This window comes from Puma concolor, chromosome A1 (genome assembly GCF_028749965.1).
Source record: "Puma concolor isolate L17-30 chromosome A1, mPumCon1.1.hap2, whole genome shotgun sequence".
Classification (NCBI taxonomy): domain Eukaryota; kingdom Metazoa; phylum Chordata; class Mammalia; order Carnivora; family Felidae; genus Puma; species Puma concolor.
In genome coordinates, this window is record NC_141667.1 from 129802905 (window position 1) to 129830573 (window position 27669).

At 39.5% G+C, this 27669-nt stretch overlaps 1 protein-coding gene across 2 annotated transcripts; it reads left to right on the plus strand.

Annotated features, from left to right (window-relative positions):
- Window positions 1–2089: 2089 nt before the first annotated feature.
- Window positions 2090–26848, plus strand: PPP2CA (protein phosphatase 2 catalytic subunit alpha). 2 transcript variants are annotated; one of them, XM_025923718.2, is made up of 7 exons: window positions 2090–2447; window positions 17387–17596; window positions 21587–21760; window positions 22565–22654; window positions 23173–23334; window positions 24403–24521; window positions 25284–26848. In XM_025923718.2, the coding sequence occupies exons 1-7, from the start codon at window positions 2346–2348 to the stop codon at window positions 25354–25356; spliced, it is 930 nt and encodes a 309-aa protein (XP_025779503.1). In that variant the 5' UTR covers window positions 2090–2345; the 3' UTR covers window positions 25357–26848. The 2 variants fall into 2 exon arrangements, with proteins under 2 accessions (XP_025779503.1, XP_025779505.1); XM_025923720.2 differs by lacking the exon at window positions 2090–2447 and adding an exon at window positions 2628–2774.
- Window positions 26849–27669: the final 821 nt, after the last annotated feature.

Genomic DNA, 27669 nt, shown 5'->3' on the forward strand with positions numbered 1-27669 from the left:
TTAGGGTGTTCAATATTCTTTAATGAACCAAACTAACATCACCCAACCTTTCTAGATAAGAGAACTCAAGCAAAGGGAAATCACATTGACCCTGTTCTGTATTTCAGTTCTTAGAGGTCAGTTGTGTGAGTGTGGCAGATGCCCTGCACTTGGGAGTATCAAATTTCAAATCCTAATTACTACCTTGGGCAAGTCCCTTCTCTTTTCTGTTTGTCTGCTTGTTGCCCTGTAAGACAGGACCAGTTCTCACACAGGTACAGGGCAACAGTGAAGAATAAGATGACAGCACACTAGGCATGACTTTATAGTAATGAACACTAAGTGATGATTTTTTCCTTATACATTCTACATGGTCTTAACTCCTTACTCCTCTATTATTGGGGGATGTTAACTATAAAACATGGTCAGAATTTGGGCTAAAAGAACTTTTTTCCGGTCTGGCAAATTAAGTATAAGCTTTTAGGGGAGAAGATCTGAGAGACTTTCCTCTAGGGACACTGCTGGGAGGTATGAAAGAAAAGCAGAATTGCCATTTTCAGTCTGAGACCTCACTAAGCAAGTTCTCTTTGATGAAGGAGAATTTTCAGACCCATCATTGGCTCATCCAGGCCTCTAGATCCTTCTTCAGATTATTGGTTGGGACGATGCCCTCAGAGCTGCAGAGTGAGCCTGGATTTGGCAGGGTCAACTGCTATTGGGGATAGGAAATCTAGAAGACAAGTGACTAGGTTCAGCTCTTGCCTTGCATTTTAAAAGTCCTTTGGATGGGCTCCTGGGTGGCTCAGTCTGTTGAGCATCTGACTTCCTCTAAGGTCATGATCTCAAGGCTCATGATTTCGAGGCCCCTGTCGGGCTCCCTGCTAACAGCTCAGAGCCTGAAGCCTCCAATTCTGTGTCTCCCTGTCTCTCTCTCAAAAATAAATAAACGTTAAAAAAAATTCTAAACGTCCTTTGGAAAGTTTGTATCTCTCAGGTCCTGGGGACATGATAATCTCTCTTCCATCTAGTCCTACACTACTGGGAGAATACCAGCTTCCACCGAGGCAGGAAACCTTGTCTGTTTGGTTGACCCCTCTCTCTCCTAAGGATGGGATTCAGCACATAATTGATGCTCTACTGAGCCAAATATTTCTGTGAATGCAGAGATAATGGGATGTAAAAACATCTCGCAAATATCAAAGAGATTCATAGCCAGACCGAGGTCCGATACTCAGATATCCGAGCTTTCTTTAAAGCGCGGATTGTAGCCGCTTCTAACATCATCAGGCCAGAGAGGGCACGGGTGGGGGGCGAAGGGGTTCCTCATTCTCCGGAGGAACCAGAGTGGGAGGAAGGCGCACACCTGGGGAGAAGGCGACAATGGGCGAGGCTGCGCGAGGCTTGTGGAAGCTAGGATCGAGGTCCTAAACTTAGAGAAAAGCCTAAGGCTCGGGCGCAGGCATCACGGCCGACAGGCACCTAGGCCCAAATACAGGTGTGTGCCCAAGGAGTCAGGTGCACTGCGCCGCGCTCCCAGGGCAGACACACCCTCCTCCGCCCACGAGTGACCTAATTACAAGGTGCCTGCCGCGCCCAGAGGCGGAGGTGGCCACTCCAAAGAGGCTACCACTTGGCACCCGTTCCCGCCCTCAAAGACTTAGGAATCCCATACAATTCCAGCGCACCGTGAGGTCACAATTCTAGTTTCTGTAACCTGAGTACAAACGCGGGGCGAAGCGCAGAACTGTCTCACCTTAGAGAAAAAGCTCGGACTGGCAGGTTCTCCTCAACCTCCCAAGCCCCAGACTGCGCCTGCGCTAAACAGGCGCCCGCGCCGCGCAGGACTTTGTGCTCTGGAATTAGCCCAGTTTCCTGCTGCAAGCATCGCGCTTGTTCGGACTCGGTCCTCTCTTCCCCGCCCCCCCTCCCTTCTGGACCACCACGCCCTAAAAGCGAAGGTGCCTCAGTTACCAGCCGGCTACGTTGCGCCTGCGCCGTGGCCCCTGGTTGCCGCCCCCCCAACTCTGGCCTGGCGGCGGACCGGGGTTGGCTCCGCAGTTGCGCAGCTCTTGTCCCGGCCCTTCTACCCCGCCGCACCCCGCCGCCTCCTGACGCCGCGCGTGATGTCACCACGCCGGTGGCCGCCATTACAGAGAGCTGAGCTCCAGGACTAGATCGAGCGGAGGAGGACAGCGGCCGGCGGCCGGGTACTTCAGGGAGCACCCGCGGTTTCGCGCTAGCGCCGAGCAGCCGCCAGTAGCCACACAAGTACCCCGGGAACCGGCGGCGGCGTGTGCGTGTGGCCCGTGTGCGGGCGGCGGCGCGGGAGTAGCGCGGAGCGGCAGCCGGTTCGGGCGGGTGGCATCATGGACGAGAAGGTGTTCACCAAGGAGCTGGACCAGTGGATCGAGCAGCTGAATGAGTGCAAGCAGCTGTCCGAGTCCCAGGTCAAGAGCCTCTGCGAGAAGGTGAGCTTCTCTCCGGTTGCAGGAGCCGCCGCGGGCCGAGCCCACCGAGAAGGAGGCGGCTGTGGGGAGAGTGCAACATGGCGGAGGCCGTCGGCCCGGGCCCCCGAGCCTCCCAGACCGGCGCCCGGCGCGGCCCGGCGGCGGCTCCCGGGCGACCCGGCGCCCCCTGCCTCCTGCGCAGGGATTGGTTGTCGCCGCCACCGCCGCCTAAAATGGCGCCGTTCACCCGACTCCAGGGCTTCCGAGCCTCCAGCTTTGGTGCCGGGAAATGTGGCTGGGGGAGCAGAGACCCTGTGTGTTAGGGTCGGGCACGGTTTTGAGATGGATGTAAGAGGGCTTGGGTTCTAAGGTCTGGGAAGGAGGTCTGTGACTCTACTGTGAGGTGGGTCAGAGGCTTTTTACTTGTACTCGGGCCTGACTCTTCGGTCCAGAGCTGTCCAGAGGATCCTCCAAAGGCAGGCTCGTAGGTTACATACCAAGACCTGTCTAAAGGTCACACAGCTTTAGAACTATTCTTGGTGGTTTGTGTTAAACTCATTGAGCAATCTTTGACAGAGACTTAAAAATGTGTGTTATAAAAATTTTTAAATATACCTCTAACCTAATTTCTGCGAAGGTCGTGGTGGTAGATGGAGGAGTACAACTTATTTTTCATAGTTGGAACAAATGGAGAATTTGGTGAGTCATACTACATAAAGAGCTTTCGGATTGGAAATCAAGTGTCAATTTAATCTATGATTTATATGCTGACTCAAATTGGGTAACTGAAACCCTTCTGTAAACTGAACGTACTTGGCATTTTGCCATCTATTTTTAAAATGAACAGCGTAAATTTAAAGCAGCAAATTTTGTATCCCAGCTCTTTGTTTGAAAACTTACTTGTTGATATTTTTATGGGTTTAAGTAATGGTAGTAATAATAACGATAGCTGTACATTGAGCTTTTATTGTGTCCCATACATTGTGCTTAGCGTTTAAATATTTTTCAGATGTCGTAAATGGAATGCTGTAGTTGCTTTAGTAAGTCGATTTTAAATTACCTAATTCCGTCTTGGTTTTCCCTAGGGGTTGGGGAAACAGGTTGTCTATTTAACTATTGGCTGTGTCGTGTTTTTGAAGTCTTAGAAGTCAGCTTTCTAATGTATAGAAAATGCTTATCTCTCCTATAAATAGTTTCACTCTTCTTGTCAAAAATAAACTTTGCAGCATTTCATTTTAGTACAGAATTGCGGAATACCATATTCACATTTTGTGTTAGTGTAGAGAGTTATTAGAGAGCAATTATGCTGACTCGTTTGTGGTTTTGATGGGAAAATTGGGTTCATGAGTTTGATGTATTTGCTTCTAAAGTAGGCTTTTTCAGAAATGCTGTAAATAAGTGCAATTTAAATGAGTCAAATTCAGATTTATTTATCCTAAGCCTGAACAACTCTCCTACTAGTTGATGAGGTGGCACATTACCTATTGGAACTCAGTTTTACTGTAAACAATGTATTGAGTCTTTTGTTCCTCTTTTACCTTTAATTTTCTTTCATCAAATGAGAATGGTGTATGTAGTAAGGATTTAGAAATAGGCTTCTGAAACTTATTGTATATTGTCGGGTCTTAATTTCTAGGTGCTGTAAGTGATGATTTTAATGATTTTTAAAGATCAGTACTTCATATAAAGACATTGAGTCAGCAGTTGGCTAGATGACTAGTCATTTGTGTAGAAAACATTGAAAGAGAGGTAATGATGTAATTGAAAGACCACTGGACTTCAAGTTAGACCTGGACACTAGTCCTCTTTCTGCCACAGAGTAATTGTGACTGACCTTGGGACAACCACTTAGTCCACATTTTCCTGTCTGTAAACTAAAGACTTAAAAACAGATGTTCCAGGGACCCTTCTACTATGAAATTATATAATCCAATTTAGATGCATACATTGTGTTTAAATATTAAATATCTAATGACTATTCAAGAGTGCTAACTTTTATGAAAGAAGTGAAAAGCAATGAAGTATAATCATGCTTATTCTCGGGGAGCCTAAATCTAGTTGGAAAACAGTAGTAGATGAACCAGGGAAGTAGTGGGTTTGTGTTAGAGACCATAGGAGATAATACTGGGGGCTAAGGTTGGTTATCAAAAGCTTGATGATTTGGTAAATGTTGATTCTTGTCCACAATTTTGTAAAACTAAGATACAGTGAGATTAAACAATTTATACTTAGATCCCCACTGGTTATCCAGTGTGGCCAGGTATTTGTTCTTAGAGTCAAAAAGATGGAAATAATGTTTGAAGTTAAGTTTCCAAAAAATGGGTCCTTTGAGGGGGAATATTATACAGTCTTAATACTCTTTTTAACTTGTAAATATTTCAACTTCTGGAAGTATATTAATTTTGCAAACTAAATTAACTTAAAGGCAGCTATTTAAGCATATGAAATGAGTTAGGATGCATGACTCGAAATGATTTTTTGTACTAGAAAAGTTAACAAAAGTTCTCTTTTCACTATTAATTGACTAGCCAAAGCACATATAGTGAAAGCTACATATTTAGAAAATCTTAAGGGAAACATGTTTACATTAGTACAATAGTTTTTTATTTCCTTTTAAAGAAAAAATTCTTGTTGGAGACAGGTACTTGGTAGTAGTTGATCATTTCTTTCATTATAAGAAGGAAAAATAATTTAAAAGCCTTCCATCTTCCTGAGCATGCCTGATCTTAATGAAATATTTAAATGGTAAAGATAGAAGTATACCATTAGAGGTTATGGTGATTAAAAAATTCAGAGACCATTATTGTAGTATCCCATCAGCAATTAACAGTGGATGTTCAAAATGCAGAGAATCCAGGTGTGTATTAGACAAAGGTGAATATGGTTTTTATGCAATTGACTAGTTAAGGTTTTTTCCCCCCAAAATGTGATCAAGGCTTATATCAAAACCAAGATGATTGTATGAATTATACTTTGTCATTTTGGGAATCATAATTTTAGTTGATTGCTGAAAAATTTGTGGTGAGCGAATGCAGTGTTGTCTTAAGTACACTTCTATAGTCAGTAACATTACTACATTTGTATGACTGGACTGGTATGTTTCCATTTACAGATTGGAAGAAGTAAATAGTATCAACTTGCTTTTGCATTAACTACAGTAAACACTCTTTTATTATGTGGCTTCAGCAGTGGTTTAATTTAGGTATGATTTTTGGCTTTGTGTTGTCAGGTCTTACCAAACTTGTGGAGAATGTTGTTTGATAGCCAGTTTTTTTTTTTTCCCCCCTCTTTCCCCAAAGGAGTTCTTTACCTAGGTATGCTATTTTCCATTGCTGTGCACACACTATAAATAAAATGCAGTCATTAAGTCTTCACATTTGTTACATGAGTATGGGAAAAAGCAAACCCTTCTAAACTGGATGAGCTGCAAGATATTTGATCAAGGTTAAATTTCTATATGAAGTGGCTGGTACATTTTTATGAGTATGTGTGCTTAATTTAAAAGGTTGTTTGGCTCATTTCCATAAAAGTAATTTGAATATTGGAAACAAATGGGGGGAAAGCATGATGCAGAATATTATTTTCATCATATTTTCACATATACAGTTCTCTTAAGTTTATGAGACATTTATTATCTTCAGTTATAGATAGAAACCAGAGACTCAGAAAGGTACAGTGACTTCAGGGGCTAAAGTGGGATTTCATAGGCTTATGGATTCTGTGCCCAGTGTTCTAGTCTTGCTTCACAGCCTTCCTCCCCTCTCTTTTCTTAGGGAGTGTTAATAATGAAAGACGGAGGTGAATTGGGGTCAAATTGTATTGTAGAATCAGCAGCTCTGTAAAATAAAACATTTTTATTCTAATTGCTCAAAGGCTTCCTATTCATGTCACACACTGTTGTCTCACTTTGTCCTGGAGGAAGAAACAGTAATAATTCTTCAATTTTGGATGTGGCTGACTGCATTTTCCCCTCACATACCGTTAGTGAGAAGAAAATGCCAGCTCATTTTCTGTGTATCCTCAGTGCAAATCATGATCTCGAAGGTGAAATCTAAAATATTCCAGGAAAGCATAAGTGACCTTTATATTGTACACTACGCTTGTAAAATCACTACAGCTTGTAAAATCCCTTTTTATCATAGCTTCCACAGTCAGACCTATTTGTGCCTTTTGTGTGTTTTGTGATCTCCCAGGCATGAAGCAGTAATGCACTTGGTTTTGGGTTGACTTACTGAGGAAACATTGAAAAGGTGAACAGTCCTACTATTCAGACACACAAGTCCCCTGACTCCCCTTTTATTTTCTCTGTCAGAGCCAAGAATTCTCTGCAAATATTGGCAGGTGAAACCCATGCTGTAGAAAGCATGATAGGCACTGGAGAAGTGTATGTAATCATTGTAACATGGGTCAGGTGTCTCTCCACCACCCCCACCCCCACTTTGTATGGCAGCAGATATTGCTGGTGGTGGTGTAAGTCATTTGTCAGTTATTTGTGGAGTATTTGTTTAGTTTGGAGGAGATGTACAGGGAAAGCCAGGAGACATTAGGTTTGGATTGAGGTAGTGGTAGGGGGAGGGTCTTTTTTAAAGGTACTGAGAAGGGAGGAAAAGTTAAGTGTGACAGAGAATCCCTTGTTTTACTTTTTTGACCCATCTCTCGTTTCTTTTTTTCTTTACTTATTTCTCATTACCATCTTTGCCTGAAAAAACCTTAAACCTGCACTCTCCTACACAAGTGAGCTATGAATTGGACTAGAACTATTAAGGGGAAAGATTTTGTTTTTGTTGTTTTAAATACCTTTTCTTTCACCTTCTGGAGCAGAGGTGGTAGAGGAGGCTCAAGTAGAGAGAGGTCTGGCTGCCAGTAAATGGGGGATTGGTTCTGAAAGAATTGTAAAGAGCAATCTGGAATTAACTGATTAATTTCTTAATGTTACAAAGTTACTATTGCCTCCTTACATATTGGTGTAGCATTTAGAATGGATGAACAAGGCAGTGACAGAAATGTGTGTGCCTGAATCTGGGTATTTTCAGGGTGCCTGGGTGGCTCAGTTGGTTGAGCATCCAACTCTTAATTTTGGCTCAGGTCATGATCCCAGGTTCTTGGGATCAAGCTCCTCAGCAGGCTCCTGCTCTGCTGCCCCCCTCCCTCACTCGTGGGAACACTCTCAAATAAAAATGAATCTGAATTCTTTTCTAAAGTGTATGTGACCAGTTGGCCAGTCACTCTGGTACTCCCATGTCCTTACCTCCGCTTTAGTCATTTAGTTACTACAGATGGGAGTATGGCTGATGTTGAGGGGGCTGAAAGAAGACTGAGAACCTCTTTCTAGAGTGCTCCTGGGAAACATTTCATTTACTTAACTAGAGATGTATAATAAGTGTAATTCACAAGACTGTCGCATGTCAGTGATGCTATGTGATGGTGTACGTTTGGTTTTGGAATTCATTCAGTCAAAATTTATTAAGCCTCCATTATGTGTGTTATTCATTTTCACTGTTTAGCTTTGTCTAAATAGCATTATTTTAGGGATGTTAGTTCATTGCTCTAATAGTACAGTTTCATGTTAGTCAGGAGGTTGAGTTTGTAGTAAATTCTATAGATAGGAAAGGTTTTAGAACGTGTTAATAGTGATCAAGTGAATTTTATCTCTTTGCCACCCATTGTTTGTCAGCTGAGAGTATTTCCCCACTACCTGTTTCTGTTGGGTGGCTCTGACTTAATGAAAAGGCTTAAGAATTGCTTTAGTAAAATTTTAGTGATAGAAGGAACCTTAAAGACCATTTAGGCCAAGTCACCTGGTACAGATGAGGGAGCCCAGAGTGGCTGAATATTGTCCATATGGAGTGTTGTGGTGAGAATTTTTAAACAACTACATATATACCAACATTTCTCTGTTCAGTAGGTTGTATATATTTTTTCCCCTTTGCAGGCATGATTGGGAATGTTTAATTCGTGCATATGTGTAGGTTGGTTAGTAAAGACCTGGGCCAGTGTGTTGCATGGGAAACATAGGGTCTCTGAAGAAAATGAATGTCCATATTCTTCAGTGGTCATTGAAGAATATGGACATTCATTCTCTTCAAAGATACAAATGATTATTTGACAGAGATGGAAAAACATCAGCCTATGTAGTATTTTCTTTTAATGTAATTTTAGAATTTTCCCTAATCCCTGACCTTTTTCTTCTGGTTAGACACTAATCAAATAGTAACTACTGGTTCCTAGAACATTACATGGAGGGGTATAGTACTTTTCTCGTATAATCACGCTGATAGTGTGTATACAGTATAATCATACAGAAGACCAAAATGTTTCATAAACTAGAGGCATCTCTTCGGAATAATTAAAGAAAAGGCAAATAATATGAAGAAAGATTATGATAATTAACTCAAAATTTATTTGCTTCCACAGCTACTGGTATGTCCTATATTATCTATCACACGAAAATAAAAATCTGTCCATATATATTAGTTTGTCATGAACCTTAATTTTTTTTTTTTTTTTGCAGTTATGAAAATCTGGGAAACCTTCCATTTATCTTTCATAAAAGCAGTATGAAACAAAATAAAATTCTCTTAGAGTATTGAAAAAATTTATTTTTTCTTGCTAATTTACTTTTTTAAAAAGTCTTCAAATGGGGGTGCCCGGGTGGCTCTCAGTTAAGAGTCTGACTCTATTTTTTTAATGTTTGTTTATTTTTGAGAGAGAGAGAGCATGCGCATACATGTGGGGGAGGGGCAGAGAGAGAGGGAGATGCAGAATCCCAAGGAGGCTCCAGGCTCTGAGCTATCTGCACAAAGCCAAATGCAGGGCTTGAACTCACAAACTGTGAGAGCGTGACCTGAACCGAAGTCAGATGCTTAACTGAGCCACCCAGGCTCTCAAAACATCCACTCTTGATACTGGCTCAGGTCATGATCGCACTGTTGTAAAATCGAGCCCTGCGTTGAGCTCCCTGTGCTGGGCACAGAGCCTGCTTGAGATTCTCTCCCTCTCCCTCTGCCCCCTCCCCCACTCTTTCTCAAAATAAATAAACATTTAAAAAAAAAAAACCTTCAAATGTTTTTAATTCTGAAACTAAAAAGTAAAATTCAAAAATTAATTACTGCCTTTTTTCCAGCTTTGCTTCTCTTATGCCTTTATGGCTATATTGGTAGAAGAAATACTCAACTATGATTAAAGTATTGAATGTTTAATTTATGTGAAGTAGAGTTCCAGTGAACATTTGAATTAATAACCAGATTTTTAATAGAAAAATATCTAAGAGCATTATCTAGCTCTCTATCAATAGATATTCAGAGAATTTGTGTGGACAGTCTGTATAAGAGAAAAATAACTGGTAATAAATAAACATGGAATAAAAAGTTTGAATTCCAAAATGAAGAGTGCTAGTTAAATCACAATGTAGCATTTTATATTTTAAGTAGATGGGAATAGGTGCATTCTTCCATTTATTATTGTATACAAGTTGGGCATAATTGAGCTTTATATAGTACATACGTAACAAAAAATGTTCGTATATTTAACTCTGTAGTTCCATAATTGAAAATTTCCTGAAAGTAAATTAAATAAACAATACATGTATAAATCTGTTTGGGAATATATTATACAGCAGTTTAAAGTGATCGCTATAATGCTATAGGACATTGGGTTCATGAATATGAACTTAAAATTTTTTTTTAATGTTTTTATTTTATTTCTGAGAGAGAGGCAGAGTGTGAGCAGGGCAGGGCAGAGAGTGAGGGGGAGACAGAATCTGAAGCGGGCTCCAGGCTCTGAGCTGTCTGGACAGAGCCTGACGTGGGGCTTGAAGTCCCGGACTGTGAGATGATGACGCGAGCCAAAGTCAGACGCTCAACCCACTGAGCCACCCAGGCGCCCCATGAATATGAACTTTAGTACACAAATTGAGATGTTAGCCAATTTGAAGCATGAAGTCTGTTTGTGAGTAGTTTTTGGTGTGGTAGGATTAAGATTGCCACAATCTATTAACATTTTAATGTTCTCAAGTCTTCTCATATAAAGAATTTTTACATAGTTGCAATCATTCTGCATGTTTAAATGTTTGCTTGGTTTAATAAGAAAAATGAATTAATATAGTCCGTGACTTTTTCAACAGTACATGTTAAATAGAAATTATATTGCTATTGTGTGCCCTTAAGGAAATTAATATATAAATGGTTGGCGAATCATTGTTGGTTCCTGTTTTTCTTTTTTCTTTTTACTTGTCTTCCTTGAATTATCTTGACTTGAATGATTTGTGGAGTCTAATTTAAATTTGCTTTGGGGCACCTGGGTAGTTTAGTCACTTGAATGTCCAACTCTTGATTTCAGCTCAGGTCATGGTCTTGTGGTTTGTGGAATCAAGCTTCGCTTCAGGCCCTGTGCTGGCATTGCGGAGCTTGCTCAGGATTCTCTCTCTTTTCTTCCTCCCCCACTTGCACACTTGATGCTCTCTCTCTCTCTCACAATAATAAATAAACATTTTTTTTAAGTATTTTTTATTTTAAAATTTTGGGTTTTTTTTTTTTGTAATTTCATGTTGTTATGGTGGTTAGGGATAGCCCATATGCCAAGAAACCAGATTGTTTTTACAGTAATTTGAAAAATAAACTTTTAAGGTTTCTGAATCTGAACTCAGAATACAGAGAGGACATTGATAATAAATTAATGCTCCTAAAGATTTCTTTTCTTCAAGTGGATCTCCAAATTCTTTTAATTTAGGACAGTAGAACATGTTAACTTTTCATGGTTAAGTTCTTATTACTGGATTACCCTATTCTAGTTTTAATCTTGTTCTAGGAAGGTTTTGTTTATTTTTGTTTTTTTTAAGGTTTGTTTATTTTGAGAGAGAAAGTAGGCCTGCTCAAATGGGGGAGAGGCAGAGAGAGGAGGAGAGAGAATCCCCTTCTCTGGGGTTTCACAGCAGGCTCAGTGCTGTTAACATGGACCAGGAGATTATGACCTGAGCCAAAATCAAGAGTCTGACGCTTTAATCGACTGAGCCACCCACGCGCCCCATTCTAGGAAATTTAAGATCACATCTTTTTTCCTTAAATTCACTGATTTCAGTCTTTGCCATTTGACTGAAATTCAGTAGGGTTCCAATAAGTTAAAAAATCAGTATGATGCTAATTAAACTATTTTTAAAAACTTTAATTTTCTTTCAGTTGTTTATTAGCTGAGCCTCTTGAAGCTTTGGAAAAGTGTTTTAGGGAAGCAAAAAAAGTTTGGGGGGGTGTGTCTTTTGCTTTTGTTTCTGGGCCTAATTCAGGTGATATGAGGCTTTAAATTATAGGAATCAATATCAGAAAGTGAAAAGATAGTTATTAAATGTATAAATATCTCTAATGTTAATTAAGTTGCTTTGTAAATCTGGTTCTCCCATTTACTTTGAGTATAGGCTAGAGAGTTGAAGTTGTATAGCTACCTTAGAAACTGATGGTTGGTTAAAAAAGAAAAAAAAGCAAAGAAAAATTGATGGTGAAGGCCTGCAGGTTCTAAAGGTGACTGATTAGAGGTCTCATTAGGTGATCCATAGAGGGGTTTGGTTAGGTGCTTCTGAAGGTAGAAAGGCCTGACTCCATGTGATGGCACAACTTCTCATTTTTTTTTTTTTCTGTGATTAGTTTTTCCTGACTGCAAAATAATCCTCATTGAGAACCACTGCAACCTTTATTGTTCTGGTGATAGTGTATTTTGGTATAGTTATCATCTTAGAGGTGAGTTGAGGTTAAAAAAAAACAACAAACTATACTTAAATTCTTTGTAAGCTTGAATTTTTATTGTTAAAATATAGTTGGCTTGATGGCATCTGATACATAATACTCTTTTCCGCAGGATTTAATTATAATTGTTCTAGTCTGAAATTTGGTAGGAAAGGAAGGAGTTTGGGCTTTCCCAGATTTAGAAGTTTAAAAGTTCACTTAATACAGTGTCCTTTCCCTTTTAGAGGATAAGTTGGTAACATAAAGAGAAGCTAGCTGTTAAATATGTTAATAGGTCCACCTCATGGTATCTTTCAGGAAAAGTGTATATGTATACCAGGGAGCAAATACTAGGATATACATTGCACTGCTTCCCCCCACTCCCTGCTACCCACCCCCACCCCCCCGCCCCGTATTATAATCCCTCAGGGAATACTCTACATCCAGCATGAGAAATTAACCAAATGAATATATATGCATTATGATCTCCAAGATAGATTGTTAGAAAAGCAGGCTGCTGAATAATACTTTTTTTTTTTTTTTAATGTTTATTTAATTTTTGAGAGAGCACAAACGGGGGAGGAGCAGAGAGTGGGAGAAACAGAATCCAAAGCCCACTCCAGGCTCTGGTCTGTCAGCACAGAGCCTGATGCAGAGATGAGGAGGTGAACTGTGAGATCATGACCTGAGGCAAAGTCGGATGCTTAACTGACTGAGTCACCCAGACGCCCCAATACTCTTACTAGTTTAAAAATGCAAAGGAAAATGAGTATGTTTTTGTAAGCATATAATATGTATGTAAAATTTGTAAATAAGGTTTGAAAGGAGGTACATCAGGATACTGTTGGTGGTTACTTTGCCCAAGGGGAGTGAGATTGTGGAGAATGGTCAAAGGGGACATTTAGGTTTTTTTGTTTTTTGGGGTCTTAAATTTTATTTTCTTGTTTGTTTATTTTTAGAGCATGCACTCGCAAGGTAGGGGTGGAGAGAGAATCTTAAGCAGGCTGCATGCTCAGTGTGGGGGCTCGATCCCTCGACCCTGGGGTCCCTTTGACCCTGGGGTCATGACCTGAGCCGAAAGCAAGACTCAGAAGCTCAACCGAGTCACCCAAAGGGAACGTTCCCAAATTCCCAAAGGAACATTTAGTTTTATCTGCTCCAAAGTATTTTTTCCAAAGATTGTCACTATGACCTTCACAGTTTTAAAAGTAAAAGTAAAGATACATTGTTGATGATTGTGATTTGCTGAAATTGAGATAAAAGGAACAAATAGCATTTAGGTTTAAATGTCATTTTAGGATTTGAATGGAAATTTTGAGTAGGTTGTTATAAGGACATGAGGCAGTCATGAGTGGCAACTTTTTATTTTTCATACAGGGAATAGCCTTGTGGGTAAGCAAGTGTCAAGGGATGTATTTTGGAATGTAACTTCTTACAGAATTGTAAGATTTGTACAGTTCTGACCATCTGTTTTATTATGTCGTTGTCCTTTTAAAACTTCTGAATAACTTGCACGTTTTTTTGAAGTAGGACCTATCATTTCATTTGCAGCTATTTTCCTTACCATGTGCCAGGTGCTAAAAACACTGGACATGGTATTAACCCCAAACAGACTTATTCATGGAATATAACTAGTGAAATTCTGCCTTTTAGTAATAATAAATCATGGGAGATTGGAATTACCCTAGCGATTTGGATTCTATATATTTTTTAAGAAATATCACTCTTTGAGACACAGTGGTCTACGTTTTAAAATGTTAGGGGCAACTGGGTGGCTCATTCTGTTGAGCATCTGACTTCGGCTTAGGTCATGATCTCGTGGTTCATGAGTTTGAGCCCTGACCTGGAGCCTGCTTCAGATTCTGTGTCTCCCTGTCTCTCTCTGCCTCTCCCCCACTCTTGCCCTGTCTCTCTCTCAAAAATAAATAAACTTTAAAATAAGCTTTTTAAATAAAATGTTAGATCAAATGAATGATTAATTTTTGGATGTCAGTGGTTGGTCATTGTCTTGAAATAGGCTCCCCAAGTGTTTGAAAACTTGAAAATAAGGGTTCTTGAACTTTGTTGTACCTAAGAAAGCACTGGAATAGAGTGAGGAGGGGAGACTAAAAAATTATTGATGCTTGGATCCCACTCACAAAGATTCTGGCTTAATTGAAGGAGGAGTAGCCTTGGCACCTGGATTTTTATTTTATTTTTTTCAAAGAGCTTCTCAAGTGATTTTTTTTAATGTTTGTATATTTTTGAGAGAGCGAGAGTTGGGGAGGGGCAGAGAGAGAGAAAGACACAGTATCCGAAGCAGGCTCCAGGCTCTGAGCTGTCAGCGCAGAGCCCAAAGCAGGGCTCAAACTCAACAACCTCCAGATCATGACCTGAGCTGAAGTCAGACGTTTAACGGACAGACTGAGTCACCCAGGCTCCCCTCTCAAGTGATTTTTTTAAATTATTTATTTTGAGAGAGTGTGTGAGCCAGGGGGAGGGAGGAGAGAGGGAGAGAGTGTATCCTAAGCAGGCTCCTTGCTGTCAGCACAGAGTCCAATGAGGGCTTGATCTCATGAACTGAGATCATGACCTCAAGCTGAAATCTAGAGTTGGATGCTTAATCCATTGAGCCACCCAGGTGCCCTCAGGTGTTAGTTAGCTAGTTAGTTATTTGTTTATTGTGTTTATTTTTTTTGAGAAAGAGAGAGAGAGTGTGAGTGGGAGAGGTGGAGGGGGGAAGGGGGACACAGAATCTGAAGCAGGTTCCGGGCTCCAAGCTATCAGCACAGAGCCTGACTCGGGGCTTGAACCCACAAGCCGTGAGATCACGGCCTGAGCTGAAGTCATCAGCCACTTAACCGACTGAGCCACCCAGGCCCCCCTCCCCCTGCCCCCAGGTGATTTTTAATGTGTGGCTAAGGTTGCACACCACTGCCTTAAAACCAGTCCTTGTTACTCTTGGTTGTCTCTCAAAATGTAATGAGCAATTAAGTTAGCAACAGTTCTCACCTTCATGTTCTGGTGTTGGCTTCCCTCACCCAGCCTCCCACTGTACATTCTGGAACACCATTCATAGTGCTAGCTGTACAGAGAAGAAAATGCTCAATAAATGTTGAGTGTCTGAGGTAAATACTTTAAACCCATTCTCAGAATAAATTTCTTTTACCTTCTTGGCTTAACTGAAACCTGGCTCTTCTCAGGAAATTGTGTATTTCTCTAATAGCCTTCCCAGATAAATGGATGGATGCTGCTTTCCTCTAGCATAGAATTCCCTGTTTTTCAGGTTTCTGTTTTCTACCAAATACCCAAGCACCTTTCCTTACTACTGTTGCCTATTATTTCTTCATTCTTCAGAGAACTTGGTACCAGTTTCTAGGCATGTACTTCTGATGTTGTTCTGAGAGACATCCATGTTTTTCCCTCAAGATGACCTAAGAGTACCCCAGTTTAAGTTCTTGATTCATTAAAAAATTACACATTAAGTGCCTTTTACATCTCAGACATTGTTCTAACAAGGTGCTGTGTACATGATGGTGAATTGAAGGAATCTAGTGAACATTTTAAATTCTTAACTTTGACAGTTGCCTGGAAATTAGATTAGAGTCAGGAAACATGGAAGCAGGGAGTTCAGTATGGAGGCTAGCACAGTAATCCAGGTGAGGTAGGTAATGGTGGCTTGGACCAGGGTAGTGGCAAAAAAAAACCATAAATAAAAGCTGATTGATTTGCGGTATGTTTTGGAGGGAGACTAGACCAGACTTGTGATGGATTGGTCGCTGAATACTAGTAGCCTTTAAGCTCTACTCTGTCTCAGATATCCACATGTCTAGCCCTACCTCTGAAATCATAAATTCACTTATCAGGTTTTCTGACAGGGAGTCTTTGTTCTAATACTACTTTAATTAGACTTGTTCTTCAGTCTGTGTCCTATTTCCCCTCTACATTTTGTACCTGGGGTGACCAACTGTCATGGTTTACCTGAGCACAACTGAGGCATGTCTTGGGATGCCAGACTTTGAGTGCTGAAACCAGCGTAATTTGGTCATCCTAGACCTACCTGTCTTCCCTCATGTCTACTCTCGTGGGGTATGCTTCAGTCCTATTAGCCTTTTCCTGAGAATTGATACACATGATTGCATCTTGTCTGTTTTGGACCTTGTCCCATTTCCTACTCCTATCCCCTTTCTATAACTAACTCCTGCCAATTCCTTGGACCTCGGGCAGTTTTCCTAGCTTTCCCAGTGTTTGTGATCCTGAAACACTCCTGCTTGCTCTAGCATGTCTTAGCACTTGGCCTGATCATTTTGTCTGCCTGTCTTGCTCCACTGTGCTTTTATAGGCTGTCATGTTTGTTGTGATGTCTTACTTACCCACCATTTACTCTTTCCCTTTCTTTTCACCACTTAACACAGCCAGTACTTTGTTACTTGTTTACTTGTTTGTGGTCCTCTGCCCCCAGTGACCTATCTTGTACACTATGCCCCCAGTGGCTAGGACAGGGCCTGGCACGTAGTATCACTCAGATGGTTGAGCAAATGAACGAACGATTGACTCCCAGTGCGCTTTAGTTTTGGGGATATGATAAATGATTAATAATAAATGTGTGTTGAATGACTGATAGGATCTCTGTTGAGTGAAATGTTATGCTGCCCTTAAAAGTAATGTTTGAATTTGTGATTACATGGGGGAATGCATATACTACCAAACAATTTTATAAAAACCACGTATATTGAATAGTTAACAATTATAAAACAAAAAGTTTATCTTTTGGTATAAAGAATATAAAAATACAGGCAAAATTTTCGTGTTTCAAAAAAAAAAAAAAGGTCAAGCGGAAATTAGAAACTTTTCCTCATAGCCTGGAATCTTGAAGTGCTGGCATATTTTAATTAGACATTAAAGCTAAGGAAATAGGTACCTGAATGTCTTGTTCCACTTTCATTAATCTTATATGGCTGCTAATAATAATCTGTTTAGCATGTAATTAATTAGATAGTAACTGCTTGGCATAAAAACTGATAGTGATGAGAAGAATAGAACTGTGCATCTTGATACATGTTTTTTCCCCTAAGTGTCAGGAGTCAGATAGCAAATAGATGGAATCTGGCCATATCTTGCCCTTTTATGTTAATGGGATTACCAATGCCCACATTTTCATCTTCTACGAAGTCTGCCCCTTATGCTACATTAAGTGTAAATAACATATCTTTGATATCTTTGTTAATGTTTCATGCCAAATGTATTGGTTTCTTTTTTCTCCATCCGTAGGCTAAAGAAATCCTGACAAAAGAATCCAACGTGCAAGAGGTTCGATGTCCAGTCACCGTCTGTGGAGATGTGCATGGGCAATTTCATGATCTTATGGAACTGTTTAGAATTGGTGGCAAATCACCAGATACGAACTACTTGTTTATGGGAGATTATGTTGACAGAGGATATTACTCAGTTGAAACCGTTACTCTGCTTGTAGCTCTTAAGGTAATTTCTGTTTTGTTTTGGCATTTTGTACTGGGTGAGACAGTCTTGAATGTTCTTTTTTTCCTCAGTAATTTGTGATTTTCTTTGAATGTTCAGTTTTAGGATAAAACTCCATATTTAGGAATGAAAGTATTCAGGTTTGGGGCTTAAAAATCACAGGTCTGTCTTCATTCTGAATAAGGGGATGGTACAGAATAAAAGTAAAAAGGTTATTATGCAGGTTATTTGAAAAATGTTAGAGGGCTGGTCAAATAGAAACGTAACTTTAGTTAATCGGGATGCGGAGAAGTAACATAATTATCTTTCTAGATGCTTTTGAAATAAAATATACTAAATGTCAGAATGTTTACATCTTTTGACACAGTAATCCTATAATTAGACTTTTACTGAAGAAGAAATTCAAGAGGAAAAGAGCTTCATTTGCTTGAAAACCTTAACGGTGACATTATTTTTAATACCAGAAAAAGAAGATCTAAAAAGCCAACAAAAGTGAATATCTAAATTAAGATTTATCTCAGTGGAATAGTTTGCAGCCATTAAAACTTGACAATCTAGAAAAGCAAGTTGCGTTATACCAGTTGTAGCTTATACAAAGATCTGAAAGTGAAAACAGTGGTAGAATGGTCGATCGCTTTTAGAATGGCAGGCTTCTGTCTTCCTCTAGGAGGTATGACTTTACTTTTAGGAGAGATTCTATTAAAGAACATTCACATTGGGAACTAGAATGTATTATGCTAAGGGAAATAGAGAAAGACAAGTATCGTATGATTTCACTCATGGGGAATCTAACAAACAGATGAACATGGGGAAGGGAAGGAAAAATAAGATAACCAAGAGGGAGGCAAACCATAAGAGACATAAATATAGAGAACAAACCAAGGGTTGCTGGAAGAGCTGTGGGTGGTAGGGTGGGCTAAGTGGGTGATGGGCATTAAGGAGGGTACTTGTTGGGATGAGCATTGGGTATTATATGTAAATGATGAATTGCTAAATTCTGAAAAAGCTATATGTTAATTAACTTGGATTTAAATAAATAAGGGGGAAAAAGAACATTCACAGTGATAAAATGGCTGCCAGAAACTTATAATATTGGGGAAGTGGTAAAATGTAGTTTTGGCAAGAGCTGAATTGTAGGCAATTAATACAATGTATGTGTTTATGTAGCTACTAGTCTGAATCATGTAATGTGCTACAAAACATTTTTGGAGGATAGTATGTTCCGCATCTGTAAAATGAAGCAGTTAGATTAAATGTTGGATTAAAAATTTATGATGACTCTAGATACTGTGAAAACAACCTTGCAAACTAATCTGTACGCAAAGCCCAGGATGAATCCCAGTGCTCAGAGGAGGAATGAATATGCTGCCTTTAAGAATTCATATTTGCGGGGCACCTGTCAGTGGATTCAGCGTCCGAATTTGGCTCAGGTCATGATCTCACAGTTGTGAGTTCGAGCCCCGCATTGGGCCCTGCACTCATAGTGTGGAACCTGCTTGGGATTCTCCCTCCCCCTCTCTTTTTGCCTCCCTCCCACTCATGCTTTCTCTATTTCTCAAATTCATTAATTAAAAAAATAATTCATATTTGAAGGTTGTGGGACTGAATTGTGCTGCATGCCCTTCCCCCAGCCCCTTTCATACATTGAAGTCTTAACCCCCAGTACCTCAGAATGTGACTGTATTTGGTGATAGGACCTTAAAGAGGTAATTAAAGGAAAGTGAGGTCATTTGGGTGAGCCCTAATTCAGTATGACTGGTGTCCATGTAAGAAGACATTAGGACACAGATACAAAGTGAAAATGATCAGACATGTGGAGAAGATGACCATTTGTTAGCCATGTAGACAGGCCTTCAGACTAATCACACTTTGATCTGGATTTCCAGCCTCCAGAACTGTGAGGAAATAAATTTCTGTTGTTTAAGCTTCCCATTTGTTGTACATTGCACACAAATTGTGGAGTCGGGGGAAGGAAACTTCAGCAGGTGATGCTTGGACAGTTAGATTATCCATATGCAAAAAAAAAAAAAAAAAAAAAGACTTAGATACCTCATACTGTACAAATGAATCAAAATCAGAGACCTAAATGTAAGAGCTAAAGCTTTGATGCTTCTAGAATAAAACATAGGATAAAATATTCGTAACCCTGGGTTAGGCAGTCATTTCCAAGATAGGATAAGAAAAGCATAGTCCATTAAAAAATTATTTTTTAATTTTTTAATGTTTGTTTATTTTTGAGAGAGAGAGAGACAGAGGCAGAGAGTATGAGCCGAGGAGGGGCAGAAAGAGGGAGACACAGAATCAGAAGCAGGCTCCAGGCCCTGAGCAGTCAGCACAGAGTCCGATGCGGGGCTCGAACCCACGAACTGTGAGATCATGACCTTAGCTGAAGTTGGACACTTAACTGACTGAGCCACCCAGGCGCACCCCCCCCAAAGGAAATTATTAAATTGGACTTCATCAAAATTAAGAGTTTTTGTTTTTCAAAAGACATCAGTAAGAAAAAAAAATTGCGTTCATATAATAAACATGTATTCTTGGGGCGCCTGGGTGGCGCAGTCGGTTAAGCGTCCGACTTCAGCCAGGTCATGATCTCGTGGTCCGTGAGTTCGAGCCCCGCGTCAGGTTCTGGGCTGATGGCTCAGAGCCTGGAGCCTGTTTCCGATTCTGTGTCTCCCTCTCTCTCTGCCCCTCCTCCGTTCATGCTCTGTCTCTCTGTCCCAAAAATAAATAAACGTTGAAAAAAAAAGAAAATTAAAAAAAAAAAATGTATTCTAATTCAATAAGACGAAAAGGGACAAAACACTCAGATATCTCACCCGAGAAGATAAATAGTAGAAAAGCACATGAAAAGATGTTCAAAACCATTAATCATGGAAATGTAAATTAAAGTCCTAATCACACTCATTAGAGTGACTATTATCAATAATAATGCTGATAATATCAAGTGTTAGTTTATGGAGAGATTAGAACCTTCATACACCAACCATTTTGAAAAATAGTTTGGCAGTTTCTCAAAAAATTAAGCATACTTGTACCCATAACACCAAGCCATTATAGTGAACTGAGAATATACCCAAGAGAAATGACGTGTATTATAACTTTTTTTTAAAGTTTTATTTATTTTGAGAGCAAGAGCCAGAGAATGAATCCCAAGCACTGTCAGTGCAGAGCCCAGCATGGGGTTTGAACCCACGAACCATGAGATCATGACCTGAGCCAAAACCAAGAGTGGGGTGCTCAACCAAATAAGCCACCCAGGTGCCCCAAGTAGATTGTAACTTTGTACAAAAACTTCATGGAAGATGATCATAGTAACATTTCCATAATACTCAAAAGCTGTAAACCTGGATCCCAGTATTCATCCTATTGGTAAATAAAGAAGCAAAATGTGGTATAGTAGCCATACAAGGGAATACTGTACAGCAATAAAAAAAACAGAATAATCCACTGATTCATACACAGATGAGCCTCAGAGATATTCTGATGAATGTATGAGGCCAGACACACAAAAAAGTATTATTCTACTTTAAGAAATTTCCACAAAAAGCAAATCTCAAAAGACAAAGACAACCACTGACTTATCAGTGGTTGGGAGTAGGAGTTGGACAGCCTATGGCTGATATTTTTGGACTGGTGGAAGGGTTCTAAAATGATTGTGATGGTTTTTGTATAACTGTAAATTTACCAAAAGTCATCTAACTGTAGACAGAAATTTCATGATTGGAATATTACAGCTGATGATTATGTTTTGTGTAAAAGTTGGTAGTCGTAGGAGTTTGATTTTAATTGAGATAGGCTTTGCTGATACTCCATGGTCAAATAACTATAGATGTGGGATTTGGGATTTCATTTTACTGTGGTGTGGGGGCATGGGGTCCCCCCCCCACCACTACCAAAATTGGAACTCTTGATTTTCTTGTAGAGTTTGCTGAACTGTCATTTGGTTTTTGAAAGAGCCAGGTGTTCATATGTTTTGTTTTCTCATTTTAGGTTCGTTACCGTGAGCGCATCACCATTCTTCGAGGAAATCATGAGAGCAGACAGATCACACAAGTATATGGTTTCTATGATGAGTGTTTAAGGAAATACGGAAATGCAAATGTTTGGAAATATTTCACAGATCTTTTTGACTATCTTCCTCTTACAGCCTTGGTGGATGGGCAGGTATGTAGGTCTTACTAAAAGTTACATTGCTGCTTATTTTCAAGAATCTGCTTTCTTTTTTTTTTTTTTTAATTTTTTTTTTTTTTAATGTTTATTTATTTTTGAGACAGAGACAGAGCATGAACGGGGGAGGGTCAGAGAGAGGGAGACACAGAATCTGAAACAGGCTCCAGGCTCTGAGCTGTCAGCACAGAGCCTGACGCGGGGCTTGAACTCACTGACCGTGAGATCATGACCTGAGCCGAAGTCGGCCGCTTAACCGACTGAGCCACTCAGGCGCCCCAAGAATCTGCTTTCTTAATGTTTAGGGCCAGTCATTTTTCCACCTTCACATCCCTTTTAGACTTCTAAAGTACCTTCTTTGTATCAAGCATTGACTGAACAGTTAAGTTGGGACCACAGGGATAGAAGATGTAACCCATCCATCCTCTCAAGTTGTTTCTGGACAAGTCTTGAAGATGTAATTAGCTATTTACTCACCAGGTAGAGAAGTGCACAGGAGAAATTGCAAGAAAATTCTATGAGAAGGAAGGTAGTCTGTGGTGAGGGTAAGGTCAGAGAAATGTGTCTTTGGAGGAGCTGATTGAAGTGGAGTCTAGCTGTAGTAGCAATGATTTATCAGGAAGAAAGGGAGTATGTTCAGTAGTTGAGAGTGGGCTGGAAGAAAGACTGACCCTGCAGATACAAGCCTGGTTCTGGCAGAACACAGAAACCCCAGTGGGACGAAGTGATGTGGGCTGACCGAATCCAGAATGTGTGAATTTTCTTCTATATGAGGTTAACATTATAAACCACTCTTTTCAGATATTCTGTCTACATGGCGGCCTGTCACCATCCATAGATACACTGGATCACATCAGAGCACTTGATCGCCTACAAGAAGTTCCTCATGAGGTATTGACTCTTATTTGGTAGAGAGAGGGAAAATTTAATTGTAACTTAATTTCTTTTATGTATTCTCTACATTAATGCTTAAAAATGACCCCATGTGGTACGAACAGCAACTTCATTCTTCAGAAGAAGCTAATATTAAGAAGCCTGCCAAGATAACAGTGCCTTTGGGACTGGCCTTAGAATCTGGGTAGTTGTCTTCAGAGCTCTCCTTTCATTACTGGACTATACTGCCTAATGTTGAAATTTGCATACTTTAGGTAGGTTAGTAACTCGTTAGAGTTTGTTGCTCTTGGGGCTCATTGATGTAGGATATACTTCTAAAAACATCTGGAAATAGTTTCTTACTTACTTGACACACATATTTGACTTTAAAGCAGACCTTAAGCTTTTTTAAAGCAAATATCACTCAAAAAATGTGACTTTGTAGGGTGCCGCTTCTGATGAACTACTCAAATCGTTTTTGCAAGAGGCTGTTTAAAACTTAACTTGCAATAAACAAAACAAAACTTGCTTTTTAGGGTCCAATGTGTGACTTGCTGTGGTCAGATCCAGATGATCGTGGTGGTTGGGGTATATCTCCTCGAGGAGCTGGTTACACCTTTGGGCAAGACATTTCTGAAACATTTAATCATGCCAATGGCCTCACATTGGTGTCCAGAGCTCACCAGCTGGTGATGGAGGTATGTTCTCCTCTTTGAAACCTGATTTGCTTTTTATGTATTTTTAAAAAATGTTTATTTACTTATTTTGATAGAGGGCATGAGCATGGGACGGGCAGAGAGAGGAGCGGGGAGAGAGAAATCCCAAACAGGCTCTTTGCTCGAACTCATGAATTGTGAGATCATGACCTGAGCCGAAATCAAGAGTCTGACACTTAATGGACTGAGCCACCCAGGCGCCCCCTTATTTGTTTTTTTTAAGTAAACTTAAGGAAGATCTTAGGGATCTTAGGGATGGATTTTGGGTTTTTTTGTTTTTTTTTTTTGGAAGGGGATAGGTCAGTTAGTGATATTAATGATGAAAGTATTCCATGTGTTCCTTCCAATAAATTTGCCTGAGCCTTTTCAGTAGATGAACACTAGAATTAAAATCTCAAGCTTTTGATCACAGTGAATTTCATAGTTGACATACTTTCAGAGATGTATTTAATGACTGGGTAGTGCTTGGGATTTTAGAGTGGGAAAGTAAGATTCAGGGAACAGGAGAGGAGGGAATGTAGCATTTTATGGTTTCAATTCTGTTTATTTCATATATTTAACAGGTAAATGTAAGGAGGGGAGATTGAGATGAAATAGAAAAATGTTCACTGGTCCTTTGGATGGTAGAATTATAGGTGATTTTAAAGAAGAAACCAAAGGGGAAATGGGCTAAGTTCTTAGTATAGAACGTTGATTAGCATACTTATAATATTAGGGGCCTATTTAGATTAATACTAAGTGGTTGTTATAAAAGTATGACTTTGCTAGAGATATGGAAAGATATTTGTGAACAGTACTTAAAACATAACTCACGTATTCACATGGACTTTGACAAAATGAGGCTGGAGATCCTAGAGGCCTATTTTCTTTGTACCTGGTCAGTGACCAACGTGGGGACCTTCACCTATGACTAAGAATTAATATGGTATTAGCCAGAAACAAAACAGTATTCTTCAAGCCTTGTGGGAAGGGGAGATCTTTTTTCTCTCTTGAGTCATATTTAATTGTAAATAAGGGAGTAAAATAGGTTTTTATTACTTTTCCTTGTAGGGGTATAACTGGTGCCACGACCGGAATGTAGTAACAATTTTCAGTGCTCCAAACTATTGTTATCGTTGTGGTAATCAAGCTGCAATCATGGAACTTGATGATACTCTAAAATACTCTTTGTAAGTATTTACACCTGAGTAGATGGCTGCCATTACAGTTGAGTCAAATTGTATAGTTTGAATGGGGGGGCGTGGTGTGTAAGAATTGAAGGGTTCATGCTAAATTCAGATTCCAATTTGATTTTTGTTTCCTTTTTTTTAATGTTTATTTATTATGGAGGGGGGAGGGGCAGAGAGACTCCCAAGCAGGCTCTGCACTGTCAGGACAGAGCCCGATGCGGAGTTTGATTGCACAAACCATGAGATCGTGACCTGAGCTGAAACCCAAGAGTCGGGAGTTTGACTGAGTCCCTCAGGGCATCTTTATGTTTCCTTTTGAACAGACCTGTGATATGTTGAAACACATCAACAGAAACCTGGTACTGTATAGATTCTGATGTGTGAATTATTAGGATTTTAACTTTTAAACACTTGTTTTAAATGTGGAATTCATAAAATATATCCTGAGGTTAGATTACAAATACAGTACATTGGGCTCTTTAAATTTTATTTATTCAGTGGAACCCCCCTTTCATATAATCTTAGAAGGAACTATGATACGTAAAAATTCTATCTGAAGTTGCATCAGCTCTTCGAGGAGGTGTGCCACTACAAGACTCTTATTAAATGCACTATTAGGCTGCAATTAAGGTTCTCTTCCATTAAGGCAAGCTTAAATCATACAGGAAAAAAATTATAAAGTCTGAAAGAATAATGTTCTTGATTTTGATTGTCGGTACATTGGTAACGTGCTGTATAAACAAATATGTTTTGTTTTTTCAGCTTGCAGTTTGACCCAGCACCTCGCAGAGGCGAGCCACATGTTACTCGTCGTACCCCAGACTACTTCCTGTAATGAAATTTTAAACTTGTACAGTATTGCCATGAACCATATATTGACCTAATGGAAATGGGAAGAGCAACAGTAACTCCAAAGTGTCAGAGAATAGTTAACATTCAAAAAACTTGTTTTCACACGGACCAAAAGATGTGCCATATAAAAATACAGAGCCTCTTGTCATCAACAGCCGTGACCACTTTAGAATGAACCAGTTCATTGCATGCTGAAGCGACATTGTTGGTCAAGAAACCAGTTTCTGGCATAGCGCTATTTGTAGTTACTTTTGCTTTCTCTGAGAGACTGCAGATAATAAGATGTAAACATTAACACCTCGTGAATACAATTTAACTTCCATTTAGCTATAGCTTTACTCAGCATGACTGTAGATAAGGATAGCAGCAAACAATCATTGGAGCTTAATGAACATTTTTAAAATAAGTACCAAGGCCTCCCCTCTTCTTGTGAGTTTTGAAATCGTTTTGTTTATTTTCAGGGATACCGTTTAATTTAATTGTATGATTTGTCTGCACTCAGTTTCTTTCCCTTCTCAAATCTCAGCCTCATGTCGTTCTTTGTTATTGTCAGAACCTGGTGAGTTGTTTTGAACAGAACTGTTTTCCCCCCCTCCTATAAGACGATGTTACTGCACAAGAGCACTGCAGTGTTTTTCATAATAAACTTGTGAACTAAGAACTGAGAAAGTCAAATTTTAATTGTATCAATGGGCAAGACTGGTGCTGTTTATTTAAAAGATACATCAATTGATAAATTTTAGAATTTGTAGAATTCTAGGTAAAGAAAAATAAAAACTAAGGTCACTATATAATCTCTCTGCTAACTCCTTGACATTCTTCAGATGATTTTCAGGACTTGTAATCCAGATAGTACAATTTGTCAGATAGCCATTGTGCTCTTCATGCGTTCTTCCTGCATATTAACTGGCCTGCAAGAAGGGAAATCTGTGCAACTTCAGGAAGACCCAGCTGTGTTTAATTGTTTGGTTTTTGTTTTAATAAAACATCATGTTTTCAGGTGGAGCTTAACAAACTAATGTGTCTACTTATCAGTCAGTGCAGTTTCTGATGGTATATATCCTATTGTTATGTATGTTAGATGAACTCTAAAATGATTGACAGATTTTGTACATTGCTTGTCATGTGATCTTAGAGTTAATTTTGTCTCAGATAAAAAAGCTGTTAAAGCATTATCCTGTATTTAGCTCTTTAAGTGAAACTAGTTAAACCAAATAGAAAACTGTTGCTAGATCTTGGTTTAGTGTTATGTGCATTCACCCAAGGACTAAAATGGCATTTGAAATGAAGTGGCAGTGCTAAGCACTTAATGAGTTTTCCCCCACCCTTTTATCCTTTGAATAGGATTAGGAAGTTAAAACAGTTCTTCTGTGGAAACTACTATTTGGTCATCTAAAGCTATGAGGGTAAACTTCAGGGCACTTGATCATTACTTGTGTGAATGTAGTAAGTAATAAAAGTTCCTTTGCTTTGTATTGTGTTGAACTTGGAACTGACAAGGAAGTTTTCTCATATCCAAGATGTGAGGAAAATACACATTCTGTTGTTTTATTTTATTTATTTTTTTATTTTTTAATGTTTATTTATTTTTGAGAGAGAGACAGAGTGCAAGTGGGGAGGGACAGAGAAAGAAGGAGACACTGAATCCAAAGTAGGCTTCAGGCTCTGAGCTGTCAGCACAGATCCCAATGTGGGGCTCGGAACTCCTGAACCGTGAGATCGTAACCTAAGCTGAAGTCAGATGCTCAACCGATTGAGCCACCCAGGCACCCCACACACATTCTGTTTTAAAAATGGTCGTTTCTTTTTGATCTGTCCTCTGATGTAATTGACAGTATTTTTGGTGGCTTGTGGAATTGATGGTCCAAAGCAAAAAGCCCTGTTTTTCTATGTCTGCATTCCATTTTATTCTTTTCATGCTTTCACAAGAAATACATGTATCTTTTTTTTTTTTTTTTTTTTTTTTGCTTTGTCGCTTTATGCCCTTTCTCTTTGAACAAATAATTTATTGTGTACCATAGTTTTAACCCAGTGTCCAAGTAATTTAGATACCAGGCAGCTGGTTTTCAGGTACTGTGGTAACAGAATTGGCTTTGAAGGAATACATATCTTCTAATTGACCTGTGGTACTATCATTCAGGTGTACAAATTCTCTAATTCTTGTGGTTAGCAGAAAAGGGCTCGTGGCCAGAATGGCTTGGGTTTAGAATGATTACCAGAATTTCAACTAATTTTCTAGTTGTACAGAAAGACTGGAGTTTAACCATCTTAACTGGGAAGTGTTAGTAACCTACCT

Coding starts and splice junctions, on each gene's coding strand:
- PPP2CA (XM_025923718.2), top strand. CDS start 2,346: ATGGACGAGAAGGTGTTCACCAAGGAGCTGGACCAGTGGATCGAGCAG. Junction 22,655..23,172: donor TACAAGAAGTTCCTCATGAG/GTATTGACTCTT, acceptor CTTGCTTTTTAG/GGTCCAATGTGTGACTTGCT. Junction 23,335..24,402: donor CTCACCAGCTGGTGATGGAG/GTATGTTCTCCT, acceptor TTTTCCTTGTAG/GGGTATAACTGGTGCCACGA.